The 21,405-nt window shown below is 33.5% G+C and overlaps 1 protein-coding gene and 1 non-coding gene across 5 annotated transcripts in view; one reads left to right on the top strand and one right to left on the bottom strand.

Annotated features, from left to right (window-relative positions):
* Window positions 1–21,405, bottom strand: part of LOC122472658 (activating transcription factor 7 interacting protein) — a 122,333-nt gene that overhangs the window by 87,588 nt on the left and 13,340 nt on the right. For 2 of the 4 annotated variants that reach the window (XM_043562421.1, XM_043562422.1), the window contains exon 1: window positions 17,674–17,985. The exons of 1 other annotated variant lie outside the window; for it this stretch is intronic. In XM_043562421.1, the coding sequence (XP_043418356.1) occupies window positions 17,674–17,690 (17 nt within the window). In that variant the 5' untranslated portion in view covers window positions 17,691–17,985. Of the gene's footprint in view, window positions 1–9,105; window positions 9,439–17,673; window positions 17,986–21,405 lie in introns of those variants that run through there. One more of the 4 variants, XM_043562423.1, reaches the window with a different exon arrangement.
* LOC122474173 lies at window positions 2,926–3,043 on the top strand. Its single transcript, XR_006294855.1, has one exon. It is a non-coding gene; the product is annotated as a small nucleolar RNA SNORA40 (small nucleolar RNA).

Genomic DNA, 21,405 nt, shown 5'->3' with positions numbered 1-21,405 from the left:
TATATCATTTAATAAAATCTTTAGTTCTAAAGTTTTCTATCTAGAATAAATAGAAATTAAATTAGGAGACCTGAAAAGATGCTTTAAGGTTTTTGGTTTTTTTTAAATGTTTATTTTCAAGAGAGAGAGAGAGAGACAGAGCGGGAGCGGGAAGAGGGGCAGAGAGAGAGGGAGACACAGAATCAGAATTCAAAGCAGGCTCCAGGCTCTGAGCTGTCAGCACAGAGCCCAATGCAGGGCTCAAACCCAATAAACCAGTAGATTATGACCTGAGCCCAAGTCAGAGGCTTAACCAACTGAGCCACCCAGGTGCCCCAGAATCCTTTAAGTTTTGATTCTTAAATAAAATTGTGATAAATTGCACTCCAAAATGCACTGTTCTGCTGAGAAAAAATAAAAATACATTGGTTTTTTTTCATGTATTCAATCTTTATCAAATGCCTAAGTGGTCACTATTATAGGACAATTTTAAAATACTCTAAAGAACAATGTGATTTTAAAAAGTACAAAAACATAGCATAGATTAAAGTGTTACTGCATGTAGATTCTAATATAAATGTGGAAGAGATATACAGGCAGTAATATAATGCATGGATATCTTTCTACATGAATGCCCATGAAAACTAAAAGTTCTCTACTTTCCATTAACTGTCATCTCTCCAAAACAGACTGTTTATTCTTAATAATCAAAAACATGATTTCAAATGTGTCATTATAAACAAGACCTCTACACAGCCCTTATTAAGTCTTCCTGATAGGGTTAGTAATCCTAATTTTTATAAACCAGATTTCTAAAAACTGACTCTGCATAAAGAATCACTCAAATTTCAGCTGGGAAACAGAAAGAGTATGCCTTTCTTTACAATTTCAATTGCAATTGCACTTCTGCTCATAACCCTATTTATAATTCAGTTACATCCACAAGACTTCACAAGTAGTTGCTAAGCAACAGGAACATACTGAGTTCAGAGCTATTGAAATCTGGCCCTCTGCCATATGAAAATATTTATCAGAGCCTAGAGCCTCCAGAATTTACAAAATGAAGAAGAAAAGGAAAGAAAAAGAAAGAAAAATTCCAAAGAAATACAATAATAAATAGAGTAAATCACAAAGCTCTTTTAAAAGATTCACAAACTCAGATCAGGGACTTCATTTTGGCATTTCCAAATATTTACTATAATTCTCTCCTCAATTTTTTTTTAATCTTTCTCATGTTGAAACAAAGACTCTGAAGTTATTCTACTAGAGAACAGAAGAAATATGATTAGCCATGTCACTCTTGATGGTGTAACAAATGACCTAATGAATAAATATATTGTGTAAAGAACATTCCTTGGAGAAACTAGAAGAACAGTCTATGGGACATGACGGAGACTTTCTATGTTGGGTCTTTAAGGCCAGGAAATAAGAAACTATACAATTTCATCAAATTCTTTTATCCTCATATGCCTGGTTAACTGCTAAGAGATAATTTTTATTGCCCCAAACTTCACGGTTTTCCAATTTTAAGCACCTCTAATAATTAAAAAATTAGGCATATTTAAAAATTTATTCACAACCCAAAATGGCTACAAAAATTAACTATCATTTTTCAACAGATAATGAAATGTCACTTAATATGTTTCAACACCCATTCACTGATAAAAATAAAAATTAAGGACATAAAGACTGCTCCTTACATTCATAAAGGCTACTTGAAACTTTATATTTAGCAGTAAAACACCACAGGTATTTCCATTCAAGGCAAAAACAAAGTGTGATAACACACTTAATACTGTTCTAGAAATCACACCAAAGTTAGTAAGAACACACAGAAGATACAATGAAGAAAACATTTATTTCAGAAACACAAGAAAAAGGTATCCAGAAACAATGACATATGTGAAAAAATTCACAGAGGTAGGAAATACATGAAATATTAGAGCTACATTGGATATAAGACTTATAGAAAAATATCAATTATTCCTGGATAAAACTTACTAGAAGTAATTCTAGCTAAAATGCCATCTAGTTACTTTTATAGCACAACAACCTTGTGAAATTAATCTGCAAAAAAAAAGGCAAAACAGGAAAAAAACTGAAAGTCAAAAGAAAAAATGATGCTTGCCTTCTCAGATGTGAGAGCATATGACAAAGCAGTAATTATTATCGTAAGTATTAAAAGGTGAGTGCAATAAATTATCTAGAAGACAGACACAAGCAATAAAATATCTGATAGAGACAACATCAGAAATTAACAGGGAAATGAATAGACTTTGAAATAAATGGTTGAAAATGGATCAAAATAGCAGTTGAGTAAGTGATGAACCACTGAATTCTACTCCTGAAACCAATATTGCACTGTATGTCAGCTAACTAGAATGTAAATTTTTAAATTTTGAAGAAAAAAAAATAGCAGTTGAGCATATCGGTACAATAGCAAACAAACTAGATACAAAAATCACAAAAATTTCCAAAGGCACAGAAAGCACTACAAGTAACCACAAATTCTGAGAAATACTTGAAAACTAAAAAGCACAAAGATATGGAATTAGTATCCAGAATAAAAAAGAACACCTATTACTGAATAAAAAGGACAATTCAAAATAAAAATTAAAAATCATAAACAGGCAATACATAAAAAACCAAACATAAGAAAAAAGTTAAACTTAATAATCACAGAAACACTAAACAAAAGAAAACACATTTTTACACATCTGATTGGCAACTATAATTTAGCAATAATATACAGCAGTGAGTAGTCTCAATACACGGCTGGTAGAGGACATCATTGTCATAACCATTTTCAAAGGCAAATAGGCAAGAACTGTGCATCATTTTGACACACCAGAGATATTTTGAGAAACCTATCTTAAGATAAACTAAAATATTTTAAAAAGGAATGTTATCATGATACCTACTAGTGAACCAAAATAGCAAAAATACAAATTGTTTTTGTTTAGTTTGTGGACAAAGACTTAGACTTAGACAAAAATAAATTCTCTCTTGCAATCCAGAACTCATTGTTCAAGTATGAGTTTTGATACAGGTAAGAAGGAACATGATACCTAAAAAAGATAAAAGTAATGAGGGTATTGATAAACATGAAGGTTGGTTCCAGGACTACAGAATTACTAAAACTATATGATAGAAGGGAAATCTCAGCCATACTGAATTAGTATTCTAATATTAATGTTGACTTGAAACAAAGATGCCTTCTTTTTTTAGGTGTTTTCATTTGAGAATACAATGTGTGGGTTTAAAAGTATTGGTGTATCCTAATAATCTGTACAATTCTAGGGTGTGATAGTTCAGGGGTGAACATGATTTGAACTTATTCATGTTTAGAGGGTGTCTGAAATGCAGAACCAGGCAAATCCATCTACTCTGACCCTAAATGAGGCCCTAAAGTAAAATTGCTTAAAGAAGCTGGATCCCAAAAATTACAAGTGGGGAATTTTTGAAGTATGTCCATATTCAGGGGGAGATCGAAGAAGCCCAACCAAAAGAATTGTAGACAAAATGACAACAACGACTGTTCATAGAACAAAAAGTTCTTTTTAAAAAGACAATTTGAAGATGATAATTCAGACACTGGAGGAACTTAGGTGCCTGACAGTGGAAGGAATCACAAGTGAAATTCCTTAAGTAAAGGAATTTACAGAATTTAAATTAAAAAAAAAAAACAAAAAAAAAACGAACACACAAACGGGCGCATGGGTGGCTCAGTCGGTTAAGCATCTGACTTCAGCTCAGGTCATGATCTCACAGTCCGTGAGTTCGAGCCCCGCGTCGGGCTCTGTGCTGACAGCTCAGAGCCTGGAGCCTGCTTCAGATTCTGTGTCTCCCTCTCTCTGACCCTCCTCCATTCATGCTCTGTCTTTCTCGGTCTCAAAAATAAATAAACATTAAAAAAGTTTTTTTTTTAAATACAAACAAATATAACACCCATCACTAAGAAAATAAGTTTAAAAAAATGCTGTGGAGCATCCACACTAAGAACACGAAAAAGGTTAAGAAGAATGTGGTAGATTTCTTTCATGGGCATGAATATAAAGTGTACCACAAAGCAGCTGCAGAATTCTTAGTACCTTCGTGCTGCAAAAGCTGGAGGCAGACATACCTTTTTGAATACTGGTACTATCGTTTCCTAGCTAAGTTACCTGTTCAAGATAATATATCCCCTCTTTTCCTTAGTATCCTCAACTATGAAACTGAAATGGTTAATGATGCTTCTCCTCCTAAAAATGTTACAGGGGTTAAATGGGATAATAAAATAGAAAGTACTTAGGTATGTAAGTAGTCAATATTTTCCAGGTTTTATATGTCATTGTGTTAAAACACAAAAAAACATATTTCTAAATATTTATATAGGAATGCAAGCGATATTTTAAAGTCTGGAAAAATAAATGCCAAACTAGTTTATAGCAGCTCACACGGAGAAAGACAAGAGAACAGAAATACAGAGTTTCACGTAGATGTGCCAGTTCCAATTTTCACAATGAAAACACATTCATGCAATCTGTATGTTAGCGGTTAAACTAGCTCCACTTTTCCCCATCTCTTCCACACTAATGATAAGCCAGGGCAGCAGTGGCATTTAAAAATGTGATTAGTTGACCCACCCAGACATTAAACCCCAGAAGAGACAGAGAAGGGAGGCTAATATCCAAAAGATAAATTCCCAGCATTTCCCATGAGCAGCAAGTACAAGTATCACTTCCCAACCCCTCACAATCACTTGATTCGGCACTGATGCAAAGTAAAACAGTAAATCTCAGATACAAAAATGAATATAATCACAAATACGTGCCAAACCCCACAAGCAAAAACTAGTTAATTGCCAGAATGAACAGAAAACATTCCAAAATAGTACATTAAATATCCCGAAAGTGTACTGTACCCAAGTTGATATAAAAGGAAATTAATTTTAAATATTAGAAATTCAAATCATGAGCTTCATGGACACAGCTGAAGTGAGACACAGTTAATCAAAACCAAATGCTCTCTCAAAATACTATACAAAGGAAAACAGAAAAGCTAAGAGAGATGGAGAACACACCCAGAAGCAACAACTTTCACTGAAGATGAGTTTTAGGAAAATAAGAACTGAGAAGAAAAGAAAATAAGAAAAACCAATTCAGAGTTAAATTAATATATATATATACTTTTTCCCTAGAACAGGGCTACTAATTACAAAAACAGACTAAATTAAAACAAGCAAAAAAAACTAACACCTAGACATACTGGGTTAAGATTTCAGAAAACCAATGAAGAAATACTAATAACTTAGAGTAAAAAAATCGTTTAACCACAAAGGAAAAAGAATTAAACTGACATCAGACTTGTCATCAACAATACTGAATGCTAAAATAAACAAGAGAATATCCTCAAAGTTCAGGGGAAAAGTTATTTTTAGCCTCGAATTCTACTGCCAGAAAAACTAGCAATCAACAGGATAGAGAAATAAAGATGTTATTTCTGAGCAAAGACTGAAGAAACAGACCCTTGCTAAAATAATTACACAAAGATATAGTACAGATACAAGACAGCAAAAGACCCTAAGAAATTGGAGGAATGCTCCAAAAGGAAATATCAATGCTCCAAAAAACAAGTAAAACTCATGGGCTGGCTGAAATTGAAGATCCATCAGCTTCAAAATAAATATTCTGGAATTAAAATCTCAGATAACCATAAGATGGGAGTTAACAGATATATGGGTTGTGAAATGTAGGGCAAAAATAAAATTGTCAGCCTAAAAAAAGTATCAGGTTTCAAACTGGGTAAAGTGACAAAAATATCAGATAGGCATTATAAAACAAGAGACACACCCCATAACAAAATAGCACAGAAAGGTTACAAATTTAAAGGACAGAAAAACAATACACTATTTAACATGAAAAAAGGAATTCAAATAGAAAATCATGTAATTGGACAAAAAAAATATATTTCCTATAGATAAAAGGTACAATCTACTAAATTGTATCAGAACAGAAATACAGATCATATAAAGCAAAAACAGGGTTAAAAAAAGTCAGGAAGAAATTAATACATCCACAATCAGGGCTAAACACACCAATCTACAGATGAAGAAAATGAAAGCAGTATAAACAATGCATTTCTTAATCAACATGCTAAAAAAATAGAAAGAGAACTGTGTGTCCATCAAACCTAGAACATGCATTTTCCATGAACACATCTGACACACAATATTGATCACATATGCAGTGACAAGGAAATATTAATAAATTCAAAGACAAAAAAAAAATCACACAAGGCCACATTCTCTGGCCATAAGATAACAAAGTTAGATGAGCAACAATGAAATGAGAGGAAAAGGATCTCCTTATAAATTTAAAAGAGTAAAAACTCTTTTGGATTAAGGAGGAAATCATTAAGGAAATGACAGCCTTAAATGCACATATTAATAAAAAAAACCCACAAACTCAAAAATGTTAGTAAAGGAGGAAAGGTATCACAATAAAAACAGAAAATTATGAGAGAAAACTCAATAAAACAGCAACCATCCATAAAACCAACAGCCAGTTCTTTGAAAAAAACTATTAAAAAGTGGAAAATATATCAAGGAATATCAAAATAAAATATAATAAACAATATAAGAAATTATAAGAAAACATGTAACTACAAATATAAAGCATTACAATACATTGAAACAATGGTTCAAATATCCAGGTATATTAAAGGTTATCAAAGGTATGTGTGAAAAATACTGAGGGATTTGAACTTATGCAACTTATCAATAAATTTCATCAGTGCTAGGTGGCTGCCAGAAATGTCAAAACAAAGTTAAACTGCAGACCCGAAGCACACTGTCTAAGGGAAGAGAGACATTTTTTACTATTACATTTATTTCTGAGTGTCCCAGATAAAGAGGGACTCAAAAAACAGTAGGACAAAACAGGATGATCAGGCCAAAGAATGACCTAGAACAACGTGTTGTATGAGGAGTAGTTGGGAAAATAGAGGATATTTAGCCTAGAAAACACAGGTGAATTCTAATGGCTTTCTTTAAATAGCATTGGATCTATCATGTAAAAGAAATACAGAGAGAAACGGGCAGGTAGGCAGGCAGACAGACAGACAGACAGACAGACAAATAGACGGGCACAGAAACAAAAAAATGAAAGGCCAATACCACCTCAAAATCAACAAATGTTGATTTGTTCAGATGCCCCCCCCAAAAAAAGAAATTGCCTTATGAAATTAGAGACTCTCCCTTCTGTCATTAGAAATGTTGAAGCAGAAACTAGATAATTACTTGTCAGAAATAATAAACAGAAGATTCCTGTGAGAAGTGTGATGTTACTTGATCACTTAGGTCTATTCCACTTCCAAGATTTTAGTATTCTACATTGTTTGCTAATAAATTTTGTTACCTAAGAGGAACACAAAAACTAAAAACTCAAAGTTTATCCCAGACTTTTGAATCATTCACACTCAACTCCAATAGTCTCAAAGATTACACATCTTTATCCTCATGACATTTATTACTGTCTTACATGCTTCTCTTTAGGGTTATTTGTCTATATAGAAAATACTCTTCCATGTACTTTGCTATGACCCCCAAATGAATATTTATTGAACTGCATTCAATAAATTCCTCTGTTTTGGTCTAATTCCCTTGCCTCTTTACCTATAAATAAAACCCCCTCAGTCGGCCTCGACTATTCTCCTAATCTAACATTTTCCCAATTAATTGCTCTAGAGAAGTGTCAAAACTTCCCAAATGTTTCAGAGATGTGTGTTCTCCACAAGAGAAGCAAGCCCTTCTCCCAATCCAATAACCTGCAGCACATAAAGCAAAATTGGTACCTTTCTACTATAACCATTTCTCTAATCCTAGTGAAGCTGTTTACTGAGATGAAACACATACCCACAAACAAAACCTAAGCAACACTGTCAAAAGACAAAAAGAAACAGGTTGTCCCCCTGATGCATGAGTATGTGGCTTTCATCCACACTCTAGCTGGCCTCTATCTTTTAAGTACCCGACTACGTAGTAATAAATGACCAATGGCCTTTCAGAGAGTCTAGAGAGCTCGAAGCCCCATCTAAAACTAACACTTCTAGGTTGCAGAAAGATCCTGCTGTTCAACTTCTAGAGAGGAAGGCAAAGAGCAAACAACTGTCTAATACCATCCCTTTCCTCCCCTACTTCTCTAAACTAGCCTCATTATCACCCATTGCTGTGTCACCTACTCACCCTCATCGCCCCAAATATATCAATCAGTAATATATTTTATCATTGGCCATACTGATATTAGCAGACACACATACTTGTATTTCTTTATAAACATAAATCTTTATGCCTTTATAGTATGGTTATATATTCTTTATGTTGTATAGTTCCTTATTTTTATTTAAATTAGATTACGGTTTTCTGTATGCAATTTTTCAAGTATACAAAAAATAATATAATAAATGATAATTGCTTCTTGCGACCCTTCATCTAACTTAAAACATATTAAAATAAAACTTCTAATACATTCATTTTAGTTTCAGGCTTAAATTCACTTTGTTAAAATGGTGATAAATTTAAGTATGTGGAAATGGAAAGGATAAAGGTAGAACTAGAAAACTTGACCATGTTATGTTCATAAATACACACTAATGTATGTCAATGAACCATTTGTGAAAACAGAAGCAGTCAGATTTTGATGATGAATTCAAAGTGGTACATTTACACTAAAACTTTATAGTTAGTAAGGTCACAAAATGTCATTTCTCTGTGTATACCAGTTGGTGTCACTACAACTGAAAACACAGTAACAAGACTATAATGAAAAGAGGTCTAAAACTGATTTCTATGTAATATGAACATATTGTATGCATGAGTAATGTTCATATATGAAGCCCGTTAGTTCATTTCAATACAAACCTGAGGAAAATTATAAAAAGTGAAAATCATTTTTTAAAAGACCAAATCCAAACATAGTATTCTAAATCTCCTGAGAAATTTACATTAAACAATCTACTAACCTTGGTATGATTAAACTTAAAACCAAACAGAAAAACTTCCCAAAGGTGAGAGAGATAGACATAAGGCCTGAGGGGTCAAGGGTGGGAAGTGGGGGTGGTCACAAAGAAAGGACCTTAATCTCTTACCTGTGGGTAGCTTGATACTGTGAAAAGGGCTTCCTCTTCTGTGAACCACTGCTACTTAGTTCATTTGTATAAACATTAAAAGCTAATGCAGACTTCTAGAACAGCCTTCTTGAGCCTAAATTCCTTGCTTGGTTCATATTCATAAAAAATAAAAAAAAAAACAGGCATACAGTAGATTGGCTACATATTAAAATTCCTTTCAAACAGTGGTTCACATCTGTTGTATAGTTTGTGCAGCAAACATCCCATTAACCACAAAAGCCAAAAAACGTCAGACAGTATGCCAATGAAGCTCACAGAACACACAAAGTACATCTTCCAAAGGACTGTTGCAAGTGAAGATGCCTAGAATCAGAATTCTTTTGTACTGCTTTCTATTCTGCCAACTATTAGGACTGCAGCAACTGTGTGCAGTTAAGTACCTCCCACATATTACCCAATAGTATCAATAGGCATAAAGCTATAAAAGCAGAACTATAAGCTTTAAAGGCTTATAGCTTCTCGTTATTCCACATATTGTCAGTTGTGGAGGTCTCAGTACTCTTATTCTAAAGCATCAACTCTGTTCTTTCAGTCCAAAAGGCTGAATTCTTATACATTCCAAACAGAAAATCCATGACACATATTATTTGCTGCCCTAGCACAGCCAGACTGCAGTTACAGCTAGCTGGCACCAGTAAGAACAATTTACATAAAGCAGTCCTCATTTCATGACCAAACTAAAGGAGAATACTGCTGAGTAAACCCTCCCCCATTCGTTCCCCAACAAGCACTGACTGGTTCTAGAATATATCTAGTTATGTATTTATCAATATGATTCAAATCCAGGTAATAAGAGAAAATCAACTTACAATTCTTATGTAACTGAAATTCTACTTCCACCATGCCAAAAATATTTCTAACACCCAGAGATATCCAAAAGCCTTAGTTTTTCTATGGTATAGATCAATATGATTACATAAATCAAAGAATTGCTATTTTTAACAATCATTAAAAATACAAATTATAATTCACATTAGCTAAAAGCTGTCCTCATCCTACTCCACGGCCAACTTTCAAATTTTAACTAATAGCTTAAATAGTAAATGATCATTAAATACATTTGTTCTTAGAACCACACTGCTTTACATTTCACCAAATAATAAGACTTAATGCATCTTCAAGTACCACTGTTACACATATTTACCACTAGTTAATATTACTAAAGTTTTTTTATAAACTCAGACATGGTAAATTACAAATATCTACACAAGAACATATTTTTTCAGTGGCACATTCTTGTTTAACCTAAATCATTCTTGTGCTGGTTTTAATGGCCAGATATGACTGAGCAAGAGTTGAGTCACTGTCTACGAAGTCCTTTGTTTAAATTTTTTTCAATAATTACTTTATGATCTACTAATAAATAATTCGATATCTTCACTTCTATCTTTCTACTTATTTTAGTGGGTATAAATATATTAAATTTCATTTTCAAATAAGTCTGGAAACTAGGTTAGTGCATATCTAAAATGATAATAAAATGAAAAGTACTTAATATGCTAACTAGGGGTTCTCCAAAATATGTTTATTTTTTGATCTTATTTTCAGCTGTTTTAAAACACTGTTCTTAAACTATCTCTATTACACAATAAAGACAATGGGGCTCTAAATTAGGGGAAAGATAAAGTTATCATACATCAACAGGAATTAGTAGACTTCTAATCCTAAATATCTAGGTTTTCTTTGATAAGCAATAATAGAGTTTCTCAAATATTCTCTTTTCAGAATCTGTGCTCCACCAGCAGCAGCAGGAGGAGAAACAGGGGCAAATAAATATAAATAATATGGTATGATTCCACATAATACACACTGTGTAAGGAACATTTGGCCACTGATCATAAAATCTCAGAATTGGAAACCATCCAAGTATTGTATTCCTTCCAGTTTTAATTTTGTTAGATGTGTCGTCCTTCTCTCTTCCTACTTTATGCATCAAACTCTTTAAATAAAAGTACTTGAAAATCAAAGAACCTAAAATCATTTAGACCAGCATAAAATATAATGTAATTAACAACTATTTTTTTAAAGCTGATTAAGTAAACAATCACCTAACAGTGAATTAATCATAAGAAGTTAAATTCTCTACAACCTGCTTAGTAAAGAACCAATAATGTTAGTTATTATTCTAGCTCAGTGCTTTGCAAATTAATAATGATAAATAACTAATGTTTTATTTCCAATCCATCAAAGATCAATACTTTTGTAAATACAATGAAAACAAATTACTTGAAAAGTGAAATAAAGAGGAGGTATATAAAATATATGCCTCAATTATTTTTATTATTTGACACAAGTGACATAACATTACTTTATCAGATTGATATAAAAATTTCTAGACACTCATAACTTCAGCTCTAATCTCATGGAAGACCAGAACAAACAAAAACTAATCTGAACTGACCTTGAACTGGTTCACAGAGCACATTTTGGCAGTGTTCACCTAGCTATTCACTACCTATTCTATCTTACCCCCAGGATTCTCAATCCCTTGGTACTTTCACCTACTCATATTTAGTGTCTATCTTCCCATTTCTCCTGCCCCAATGTAAATTCCTTGAGGCCAGGGATCTTGTATGCCAGACATCAAAACAGTGCCTGGCAAATAACAGGTACATAATAAATACTTGTGAAATTTGTTGAATCAACTGATCAATTCACAATCCATTTTTGTTTTCACTCTATCATGCTTCCTTAGCACAAATAAGAATTCTTACTGTGTCCTCTATGAGCTCTTTAAAGTCCTCTCTTTGAGATTTAAACACCTTACTTTCTGGCATTTTTACTGTAAATCAGCCAGACCCCTAACAACCCCTTACCCTAAAGATCATTTTCTAAAGTATCCAAGTAGTCCAGATTTCTCTCCAATTACATAATGTTTGAAAAACTAAAACAAAAACAAAACAAAAACAAGTGTGCCAGAGGGAACCTTGTGAAGAAAAAGTAACCAATATTTACTAATAATTTGTGTCCCACACTGCACTATGTACTTTATATATACTATGCTCATTTAAATCCCAATATCAACTCTGTACGGTAGAGGCTTTATTCCCATTTTAAAGATAAGAAAACTAAAGTCTGAAAATAAGCAACTAGCTTCATCCCATAAAAAATAATGCATAAGACTTACTGAGCACTTATGGTAGACATTATACTTTGAGCATTATATATATATTTCTCATATAAACTTCTAACTAGTCAGTGAAAGAAAATGAGTTCACTTTCACTCTGATCGCAAAGTCTGTGTTCTTCCCTGACTCCTTATCTAATCCAAATCCAACTACCTCTCTCATTTCATGGTTGCAGAATGGTATAAGAGCATAAGTAATTTATCCAAAACTATACAATTAATGGCAGTACCAGACAAAAATAATCATTTCTTGACTTCCATACTAATAGCTTCCACTATGCATGCCATGATACTTCTTTGTCAGCAAAGGAAAACAACAGGTCACATGACTCCTGAGTAAGTAGCACCTGGTTTACTACAAGGAGGGTAGAAGTCCTTTGGCAGATGCAGAAGCCACTCCTCAAACATGGTTTTAAAGTCCCTCCTTTCATTAAACTCAAAGGATTCACTGAATCAGTAACATGTTTTCATCATTTCCATATGCACACATTAATGACTAAGAACAGACGGTTACAAATTACTAATAGAGAACTCTGTGGAAGTTCTAACCTGAGAGATTAAAAAAAAAAAAAAATCCCTTATTTGAGCAGACTTTAAGCTTTCTCCCAAATCACTATCTCTTTTTGAAGTGTGAAGAGTTAGGAAAGCAGGAGAATAAATGTTTCCTGTGCAAGTTAAATGCTTTTGTAATTTCCACTAAAGTTTCCTCTCTAACTTAAAGCCATTTTCCAGAAAAGAGTAACATTTCCCTAGAGTTAGCAATGTCATGATATTACATGAATGTTAATAAGTTGGCTTTCACTCTGGAAAATGTGAAATTCAAAAACACATCAAATCATGATCATAAACAACCATGTTTTCTGGATCATTAATATAGTCTCAAAATAGTTGAGACAGTGAATGTTATATAAACAGAAGCAAACTTTTAACAAAAATAAGTCTACGATGGCCCTAAAATTAGTCTAGTGCAGTTAAGAAAGCTTTCTACTAGCAACTTTCTCATTTTAAGTGCTAAGATTTTTCAACTCAACAATTTAAACAAAAATCTTTTATAAAATGTATTTTATTTACCTGGTCAGTAAACTGTATATCTTGAATATATATCTTAACTTTTTCTTTTTTAATATCATTAAAAACATCAAAATGATAAATTTAAAGAAAAGAGGACTTATTATCACACTAAAAGATCTCAAGGTACTCCTGTTTCTAATCAGTATTTCTTTAATCTCTTCACTTTCATTCTATTGTCACTTTTTGCTAATGTCCCTGGATCTCTTCAATCAGCACCACCGTACTCTAATACAGAAATCAGGACAAGGCTGAAGATTAGCAAACGTGTGAAGAGTAAACTGTCTTCACATATGTGGTCTCTCCTACCAAGTAATGCGGGCTAGATTTTACTTATGTTTACTTTCTTCTAGGTTAAAAGCTATATACTAAATATAAAAGGCTGTCAACAACCTGTCAAATAACTAGGATAGGGATTTAAAAGGAGTTTACAGGGGCCCAGCAGGTAATGTAATTAGTGAATAGGACCAAATGTGAACTATATAGCCCCTATCTGAAGGGACAGTGGCTACTCCACTGTAGATTATTTTTCTAAAGCAGAAATACATTGTTAGCAGTGCCCATTTTTCAGAGAGGAGACATCCAGATTTTTGCGTAAAATCTGACAGCTTTAACAACTGGACAAGTAGGACAGAGGCTAAAGAATAAAGTCTGTCAGCTGCCAATTTGTGGCTACTGAAAGAAAACTCTACTGTTAAGATCCTCACGTATACGGAAACAGAAAATTCTAGGCCCTGAATTCAAATCATCTCTTCAGAGAAATTATTTTCTCAGGGTATATTTGGATTCAGCCAGACTAGAATTGAAACATTTCTCCCACTTACTCCCCTAATTCTGTAATGTCAACATTCTACATTGGCTTTACTTAATAAACATACCTGGCACTATCCACATACAGCAAAAGGTGGCTAATTTATGTAACAGAATAGGACCAGTAGTAGAAACATGAATACAACATATTACCAAGTGGATGTGGATGTACTAATATTAAAAACTTTTTTTTTTACATTTATTAATTTTGAGAGACAAAGAGAGACAAAGCATGAGCAGGGGAGGGGCAGAGAGAGGGGGAGACACAGAATCCGAAGCAGGCTCCAGGCTCTGAGCTGTCAGCACAGATCCAACGTGGGGCTCAAACCCATGAACCATGAGATCATGACCTGAGCCGAAGTTGGATGCCCTACCGACTGAGCCACCCAGGCGACCCTGGATGTACTAATATTAGTCAGCACTTCTTGCTTCTGAGTATGAGCTATATGAGAAATTTCCCATATGGTTTAAACATGCCACATTCCTTGATCCAATCACATTTAATAAAGTACAGGACATCTGAGAAGCAAATAAAGTAGAAAGCATTCAAATATTACTGGAAAATTAGCATGCTGGATACTTGTAAAGTATTTTATGGTACTCTTCAGAAACATTATATAAACTAATTCTTAGCCTATCCTTGCCAAATAGATAAGAATTTTTTCCCATTTTATAGATGAGGAAACAACAGTCAGAAAATGGAATGAGTTGGGGCGCCTGCGTGGCTCAGTCGTTTGAGCAACAGACTTCAGCTCAGGTCATGATCTCACGGTTTGTGAGTTCGAGTCCCGCATCGGGCTCTGTGCTGACAGCTCAGAGCCTGGAGCCTGCTTCTGATTCTGTGTCTCCCTCTCTCTCTTCCCCTCCCCCCCACTCATGTTCTGTCTCTCTCTGTCTCAGAAATAAACAAACATTAAAAAAAAAGAAAAAAAACTTAAAAAAAATGGAATGACTTGACCAATATAAGAAGAAAGTAGTAAAAACAACTCAAATTTAGGTTTGAACTCTTCATCCATGTTCTTTCCACTACATCAACATTTTCCTTAAAGGCTTATACTAATGAAATGGCTTAGGAAAAAGGATAAACAAATAGGGAACTAAGAAGTGACAAAATAATAACACAAAACCTTAATTACCCAGCTCCCAGATTTATTATGCCTTCAGTTATTCACCTAATAGCTAACCTGGAATTCAGCATAGATAATTTGAAAACTGTCACCAATCCCAAAAGTAATAATCCCATTGAGGTCTAGTTTATGCTTATAGTTGCAAAAATGCAACATGGCAGGGAAAGAATTAGGAATTTCCCAAGTAACCACAGTGTTCCTGTTTCCCCATGTACAAGTAATAATCAATGGAGTCATCTTGCAGAGAGTAGAGATAAATTGTATAATCCACAATAGAAGGCAAAAAGAGTGGACAAGTGAATCCCTCAAGGTTCCACTCTGAAGATCAACATCAGTCGGTCAATAATTTCAGCCTCACAAGTTTTTCTCTAGCAATAAACAAGAACAAACTGAGTAACTGGCTTGGACTGTATGAAATATTTGATACATAGTGAGCTGTTCATTCTATGAGAGGCATAAAAATAATAATAATGATTAAGGGCATCACACATTCACTTCCTGTGTCATACTCACTCTAGGGCAAAACCTTACTGAAAAGCATGATGGATAAAATCTCTCTCACACACTGAATTTGTTCTTCCTCTCTTTGGGGGGCAAGCTCATATGACTGTACGTACATAAAGTAATGTTCCAATTATAAGAATCCACCACATCACATAAAAGAGTCCTAACAACTTCACAAAATAATAAGCTAATGGAAGTGAAACAAATATGTTAAAGCTGTTAATGAAACGGAGTGATCCCAAATATACTTTAAGCCACTGTATATATGGGCAATGATTAAGTTAGGAAAAGCAATTATTTTCTTTTAAAAAAAACACAACAGTAGAACAAATATAAACATAATTTTGTGGCAAGGCAGCAATTCCAAACTGTTAAACTGTGCAAATATAGATCTTACACTCTACCTTTATAAAATTAAGAAAAAGAAAAAAACATAAAGAACATATGTTCTAGTATACTGAATCCTACAGTCCCTAGCACCTGGAGTTCTATAAAGAAGCAACCTAGATCCTAACGTTAATAGATTATAATTGTCATATATCATCTGGTTTCAAACTTTTGTTTTCATCATAACAGCCTAATTGCTCTCATTTTATCAAATAAACTTACAATAAATAAATGCTATAAATTTAAATTATAAAATAAATACAAAACAATAAAACACCATATGTATCTCTTTTAAATACAGGGGTCTTTCATAAGAATTTAATGTGCAAAAAGTTGCTGTTTTTGAAAAGTTGCTCTATCTAGAAAGTTCAAAACTTACTGTTCTATGTCATATTAGTCAGGGATATATTCATAATACTCTAAACAAAATTAGAGAAATGTATTATACCATCTATAAAAAAATTTTAGTAAGTACCACAATTTAAACATTAGAACTTAAAGTGTAACAGTTCTGCTGTCTGAAATATATGAATAAAAACTTCATACTCTCTGCATCTCTATGAACTTATCATATCTCAATAAACATTTCTACTTCAGAAGAATGTTAAGAAAGCATTTTGCAAACTGTGAAACTAAATTTACAAAATCATTGAATTATATTATTTTTAACAATACCACAGGTTTAAACTAAGGCTAATGTGGACATCAGCAATTAATATCAATTAACTAAAACAACTGAGTATTTCTTTCAGCTCTGTTGTATTAGAACACATTAGCTAGAAAAAAAAAGGGGGTATCCAGAGCTAGATGTGAACTTGTTTCTAAACTCAAAATCTGAATCTGAATGACAATTTAAGCAAAAAGTAGTTAGCATAAAAAGTTATCACCATTAAAAATATGAAAGAATTGAATGACCCAGAGGAGGCAGCATAATGAGAAAAAATTGGAACGCACTATACAAAAAAAGTCTAACAGTGCTAATTTTTTTTTCTTTCTGTAACTATGACTTATATTCAGAGAATTAACATTCTTCTCAGAAAGCTACCAAACAAAAGCTCCAACACACACACACACACACACACACACACACACACACACATACACACAGAGAAAAATCTCACTCTTCATGTAAAACAAGGCTTATTTATGGCTTCTTTCAAAAAAAAAAAAATCTATTCAGAAAATATATTGTTTTTAATTTTTACAAAAAAATATCAAGCAAACTAAAATATCTAACACAAAAAGAATACTAAGTTAATTAGGGCCAGAAAAGCACTACTGTGGTGATCTAATGTTCTGGCAATGACAGAACATAAGATGGTGAGAAATTACAGGAATTTAACCTTTGACCTCACCATCCTATGTACTGTTTCCATAAAAGAGGCTTAAAGCAAACATTTCAACTTCTTAGCAAGCTCCAAGTTCACCTTGCTATATAAACTCAGTAAAATTCAAGTATTTTTTAATTAAAATGTTCAAAGATAAAGAGTAATTGGTTCTTACCTCTGGTCCTGATGCATGTGCCAAGTCTCCTCACTGGCATAGTTGCTGCCTAAGCAGCTACAAAGACTAGGTCAGCAGCCATTTTGAGACAGCTGCACTGTCTCAGTTGCACTAAAGTGTAATTAAGATGGCTGCAATGTGCACTCAAGAACTCACACAGTGAAAACTCAGCTATGTATCAAAGAAAGCCCCTCCCACTTTTTCAGCCTGCAGGAAACTGAACACAGACAACAGCTAATGCATATACTGCAACAAACAATGCAGCTGCTTAGGGCACAGAAAACAGAGAAGGCAGCAAGCCAGTTTTGTAACACAATGCCTGCGAATCCACCCCGACTTGCAATACAGACTTTGGGCACATCCAGATCCCAGACAGCTTGAAGTCCATGCCACATATTAGCAGTTACAGAGATAGAGCCAAATCACACACAGCAAACATCAGGGAATTCGCTTGAAAAGAAAGCCTCCATTTCAGTCCAGAAAAAAAAAAAGTCTGCTCAAGGCCCTTTTTTTTTTTGTCTTTTATAGTACTTTTATCACAAAAAGAGTGCCAATTTTTAAAATTTCTGGAAAATTAAGTTGTTTAAATCCTGATAGCCAATTTCCATTTATAGAAGGCTAATTATTCTCTTTTTCCCCACAGAATCTAAGCCCCAAAGTACTCAAATCTAGCAGAATGGTTAAAGCTTGCAGTCAAATTTTTGAATCTTGACAATAATTTTAAGTAATCGCTGGGAAGAAACTAGAGTCATTAGAGCTACAATGACAACAAAGCTTATTTTGAGTCATCAGCTATAAAGATAAAAACAATTTCTTCTCTTTTGTAGTCCAGATGGCCACAAAGACATTTCCAGGTGAGTGTTTGGTCCCAGGGCAAATTAAATTTCATGCCCTGCCACAGACCTCCCAACATTTTAATATGGGTGAAAAACAAATAAAAATAAAGAATGTAGACACCCCTGGAGGAAAAAAAGAAAATTGGGAGAACAAAAGGGTAAAATTCAGTCGGAAAGTGGATATATAAACAAGACAAATTTGAGCGAGATCCCAACAAATCTGTCTTGGCAGTAACCTACCCATCAAGAGAAGTGAAGGACAAGAGCACAGAAGGAACCTGTGTGCTTGATAGATAGCTCACATCATCTAGGAAATCCACCTTTTCCTTCTCTTTTCCTTGGTTAAGCTTCCTAAAATCTAGCTGCCCTATGTGATCTTGTGTCTATCCACCACTAGATGTAGGTATTTATTAAAATTCATTAAGGGTGCAGGGAGGTGGAAGGGATATATTCAAAAGGCGATTGGCCCCATAAGTTGATGATTGTTCAAGCTGAGTGATGGGCACATGGAGTTGATTATTTCATTTTATTTCTGTATATATTTAAATCTTCCCATAACAAAAGTTTAAAAATGAAACAAAACTATTCAGCTTTTTAAAAGATCCCTACTTATTCTCCATTAGTCAAATTGGACAATGTACGTAAAAACTGCTTCAAATAGTACATTGGGGGAAAAAGGTTACATTTAACCAAGCCAGATTAATTCTTCAAAAAATAAATAATAATAATATTCTCTGAGGATGGCTCAAATCTAGTTGCTAAAATCAAGAGATTGGTAAACTGTGAAAGATTCAAACAGGATAGACATTACTGTGGCACTAAAATGTGACTAAGGTTAATGTCAAGACAAATAGCCAAAATTTTTAAAGCTGCTGAATGAGCAACTTCTGATATTCAGGAAGCAGATTCTTTTGGAAGTCTGTTCTACAAAAATTTAAATTATGTAACACACCCTCAAATGTACCCTGTCCCATCCCCTCCTCCCCAAGCCTCCCCTGTTTTGCCAAATACTTTTCCAATGTAAATCCTGACTACTTTTTTCTCAGTCTAAGCTTTTTGAAGCAAGCTAAGTTGCTTGCTATTACTATTAGCTATAACAACTCCTTTTCACCCAATTTAGACTTCAAAATAAAAGACATAATCTACATTCCCTCATTGTACCAATCCTCCTCCAGCCAATACAATCATTTAACTACCAATGTACTAGATTTTCTCTATTATCCCAAGGCACATTAAAAAAAAAAAAAACAATAAATATACTGATTATCTACTTCACACATGAGACTTTAGAAAACAAAGGAGTAGGGAAGTACATTAATATAGATCAAATCTTCAGATGAGTTTTACATGCATCATTTCAATTAATTCTCACACTAATCCTATGAGGTTATGTTACTTCCAACTCATGACTGAAAACAACAGGCTCAAAGATTAAGTAACTTCACAAAAGTGCTAAGAGCTGAAATCCATCCTAGACTACACCCAGTCTGAGCCCATGGAGCTTCCATCACCCATTTCTTCCCACATTGGTTCTGTTTCTACACATCATGAAAATAGTTCAGAAAAGAAAAATACTTACACTGTTATTCAGATAACTGGTGCCACTGCCCATATGTTTCACTCTATCCTAAAGAAACTACCCTAGTTCACCCAATAAATCTTACTCATGATTACCTAAATTATCTCATCAGTAACAATCTTTTACTTACTCTCTTTTCCCCTTACAATACCCATCCCCCAAGCTAGCTGTAATTTCTCTCTCAAGATCTTTTGTGCATACCATCATTACACTTATCACATTTCATTGCTTATATCTTTATACATGAGTTCCTAAAGGACAGAAATTACATTTTATGTCATTTCCCATTCACTTCCACAGTGTGAAACACAGTATTTGTTCAATAGACGGATATTGAGCTTAAGTTAATTCCCAGTGTTTCCATTTCTACTATAAAAATCTCAGAAAATTCTACATCATTAAAACTTTCATTTTCAGGAGCTCAACTCTTACTTTCTAGGAAAAAGAAGTCAACTAATGAGTCAACAAGTTTTTAGCCTTGTCCTAAAACACCTCTGTACTTAAAAACCAACATAGAAAAAATACCTTTTGTAGAGCATTGTCCAGTTTTTAGTGTTTTTATAGGATCTACTATGTGCTCAGAATAGTTGAACTATGAAAAAAGCCTATAGAAAATTATGGAACATAGGTATATTATTTACTTTTACGTTTTCAAATTTTACTAAGAATACAGCTTGACTTTTATGTCATATAAGAAATTTGCTTTAAATAGGATAAGTCCTAATGAACCCAATTATTGTTTATTTGTAAAAGCAAACACATTTCAAACCTACTTCAAATATTAGGTAAACATTTCCATGATTACTCAATGTTTTATCTCTTTCTAAATAAAAACTAGCACTTTTCACATAATTTTTTCATTTCAGTCTTAATAATCATGTAAAACAAGAGTACCATAATTTCAAATTTTTATGAGCAGAGAATGTGACCATTTGCTATGGGTTGCCCAAGCAACAAAGAGAACTGGAAGAGAATAACTGTAATTAACTACTATAACCTTTTATATAACATATACCATACTATTACAAGATTTTACATATGCAAAATATTGAAGATTCCATAGAACCTAAATAACAGGTTTCACTATATCAAGTAAAAAGTAAATACACTTTTATTTAACTAATATACTTCAGTTACATGTTATTACCAATCTTACATATGCTAAAAGAGAAAATAAACATGAGAATGGTATTAAGACAATGAAATGAAAACACCATAATTTCCCTCTCTCAAAGCCCACTAAAACTACAATGAAGGTAGTTTTTGAAAGCATAAATCCTTAGGAACAAGGAGAAAAGTAAAAAAGAAAATAGCTAA

Source organism: Prionailurus bengalensis, chromosome B4 (genome assembly GCF_016509475.1).
Source record: "Prionailurus bengalensis isolate Pbe53 chromosome B4, Fcat_Pben_1.1_paternal_pri, whole genome shotgun sequence".
NCBI lineage: Eukaryota > Metazoa > Chordata > Mammalia > Carnivora > Felidae > Prionailurus > Prionailurus bengalensis.
Note: the sequence above shows the minus strand (reverse complement) of the source record. Positions and strands in the feature narration are given on the sequence as shown.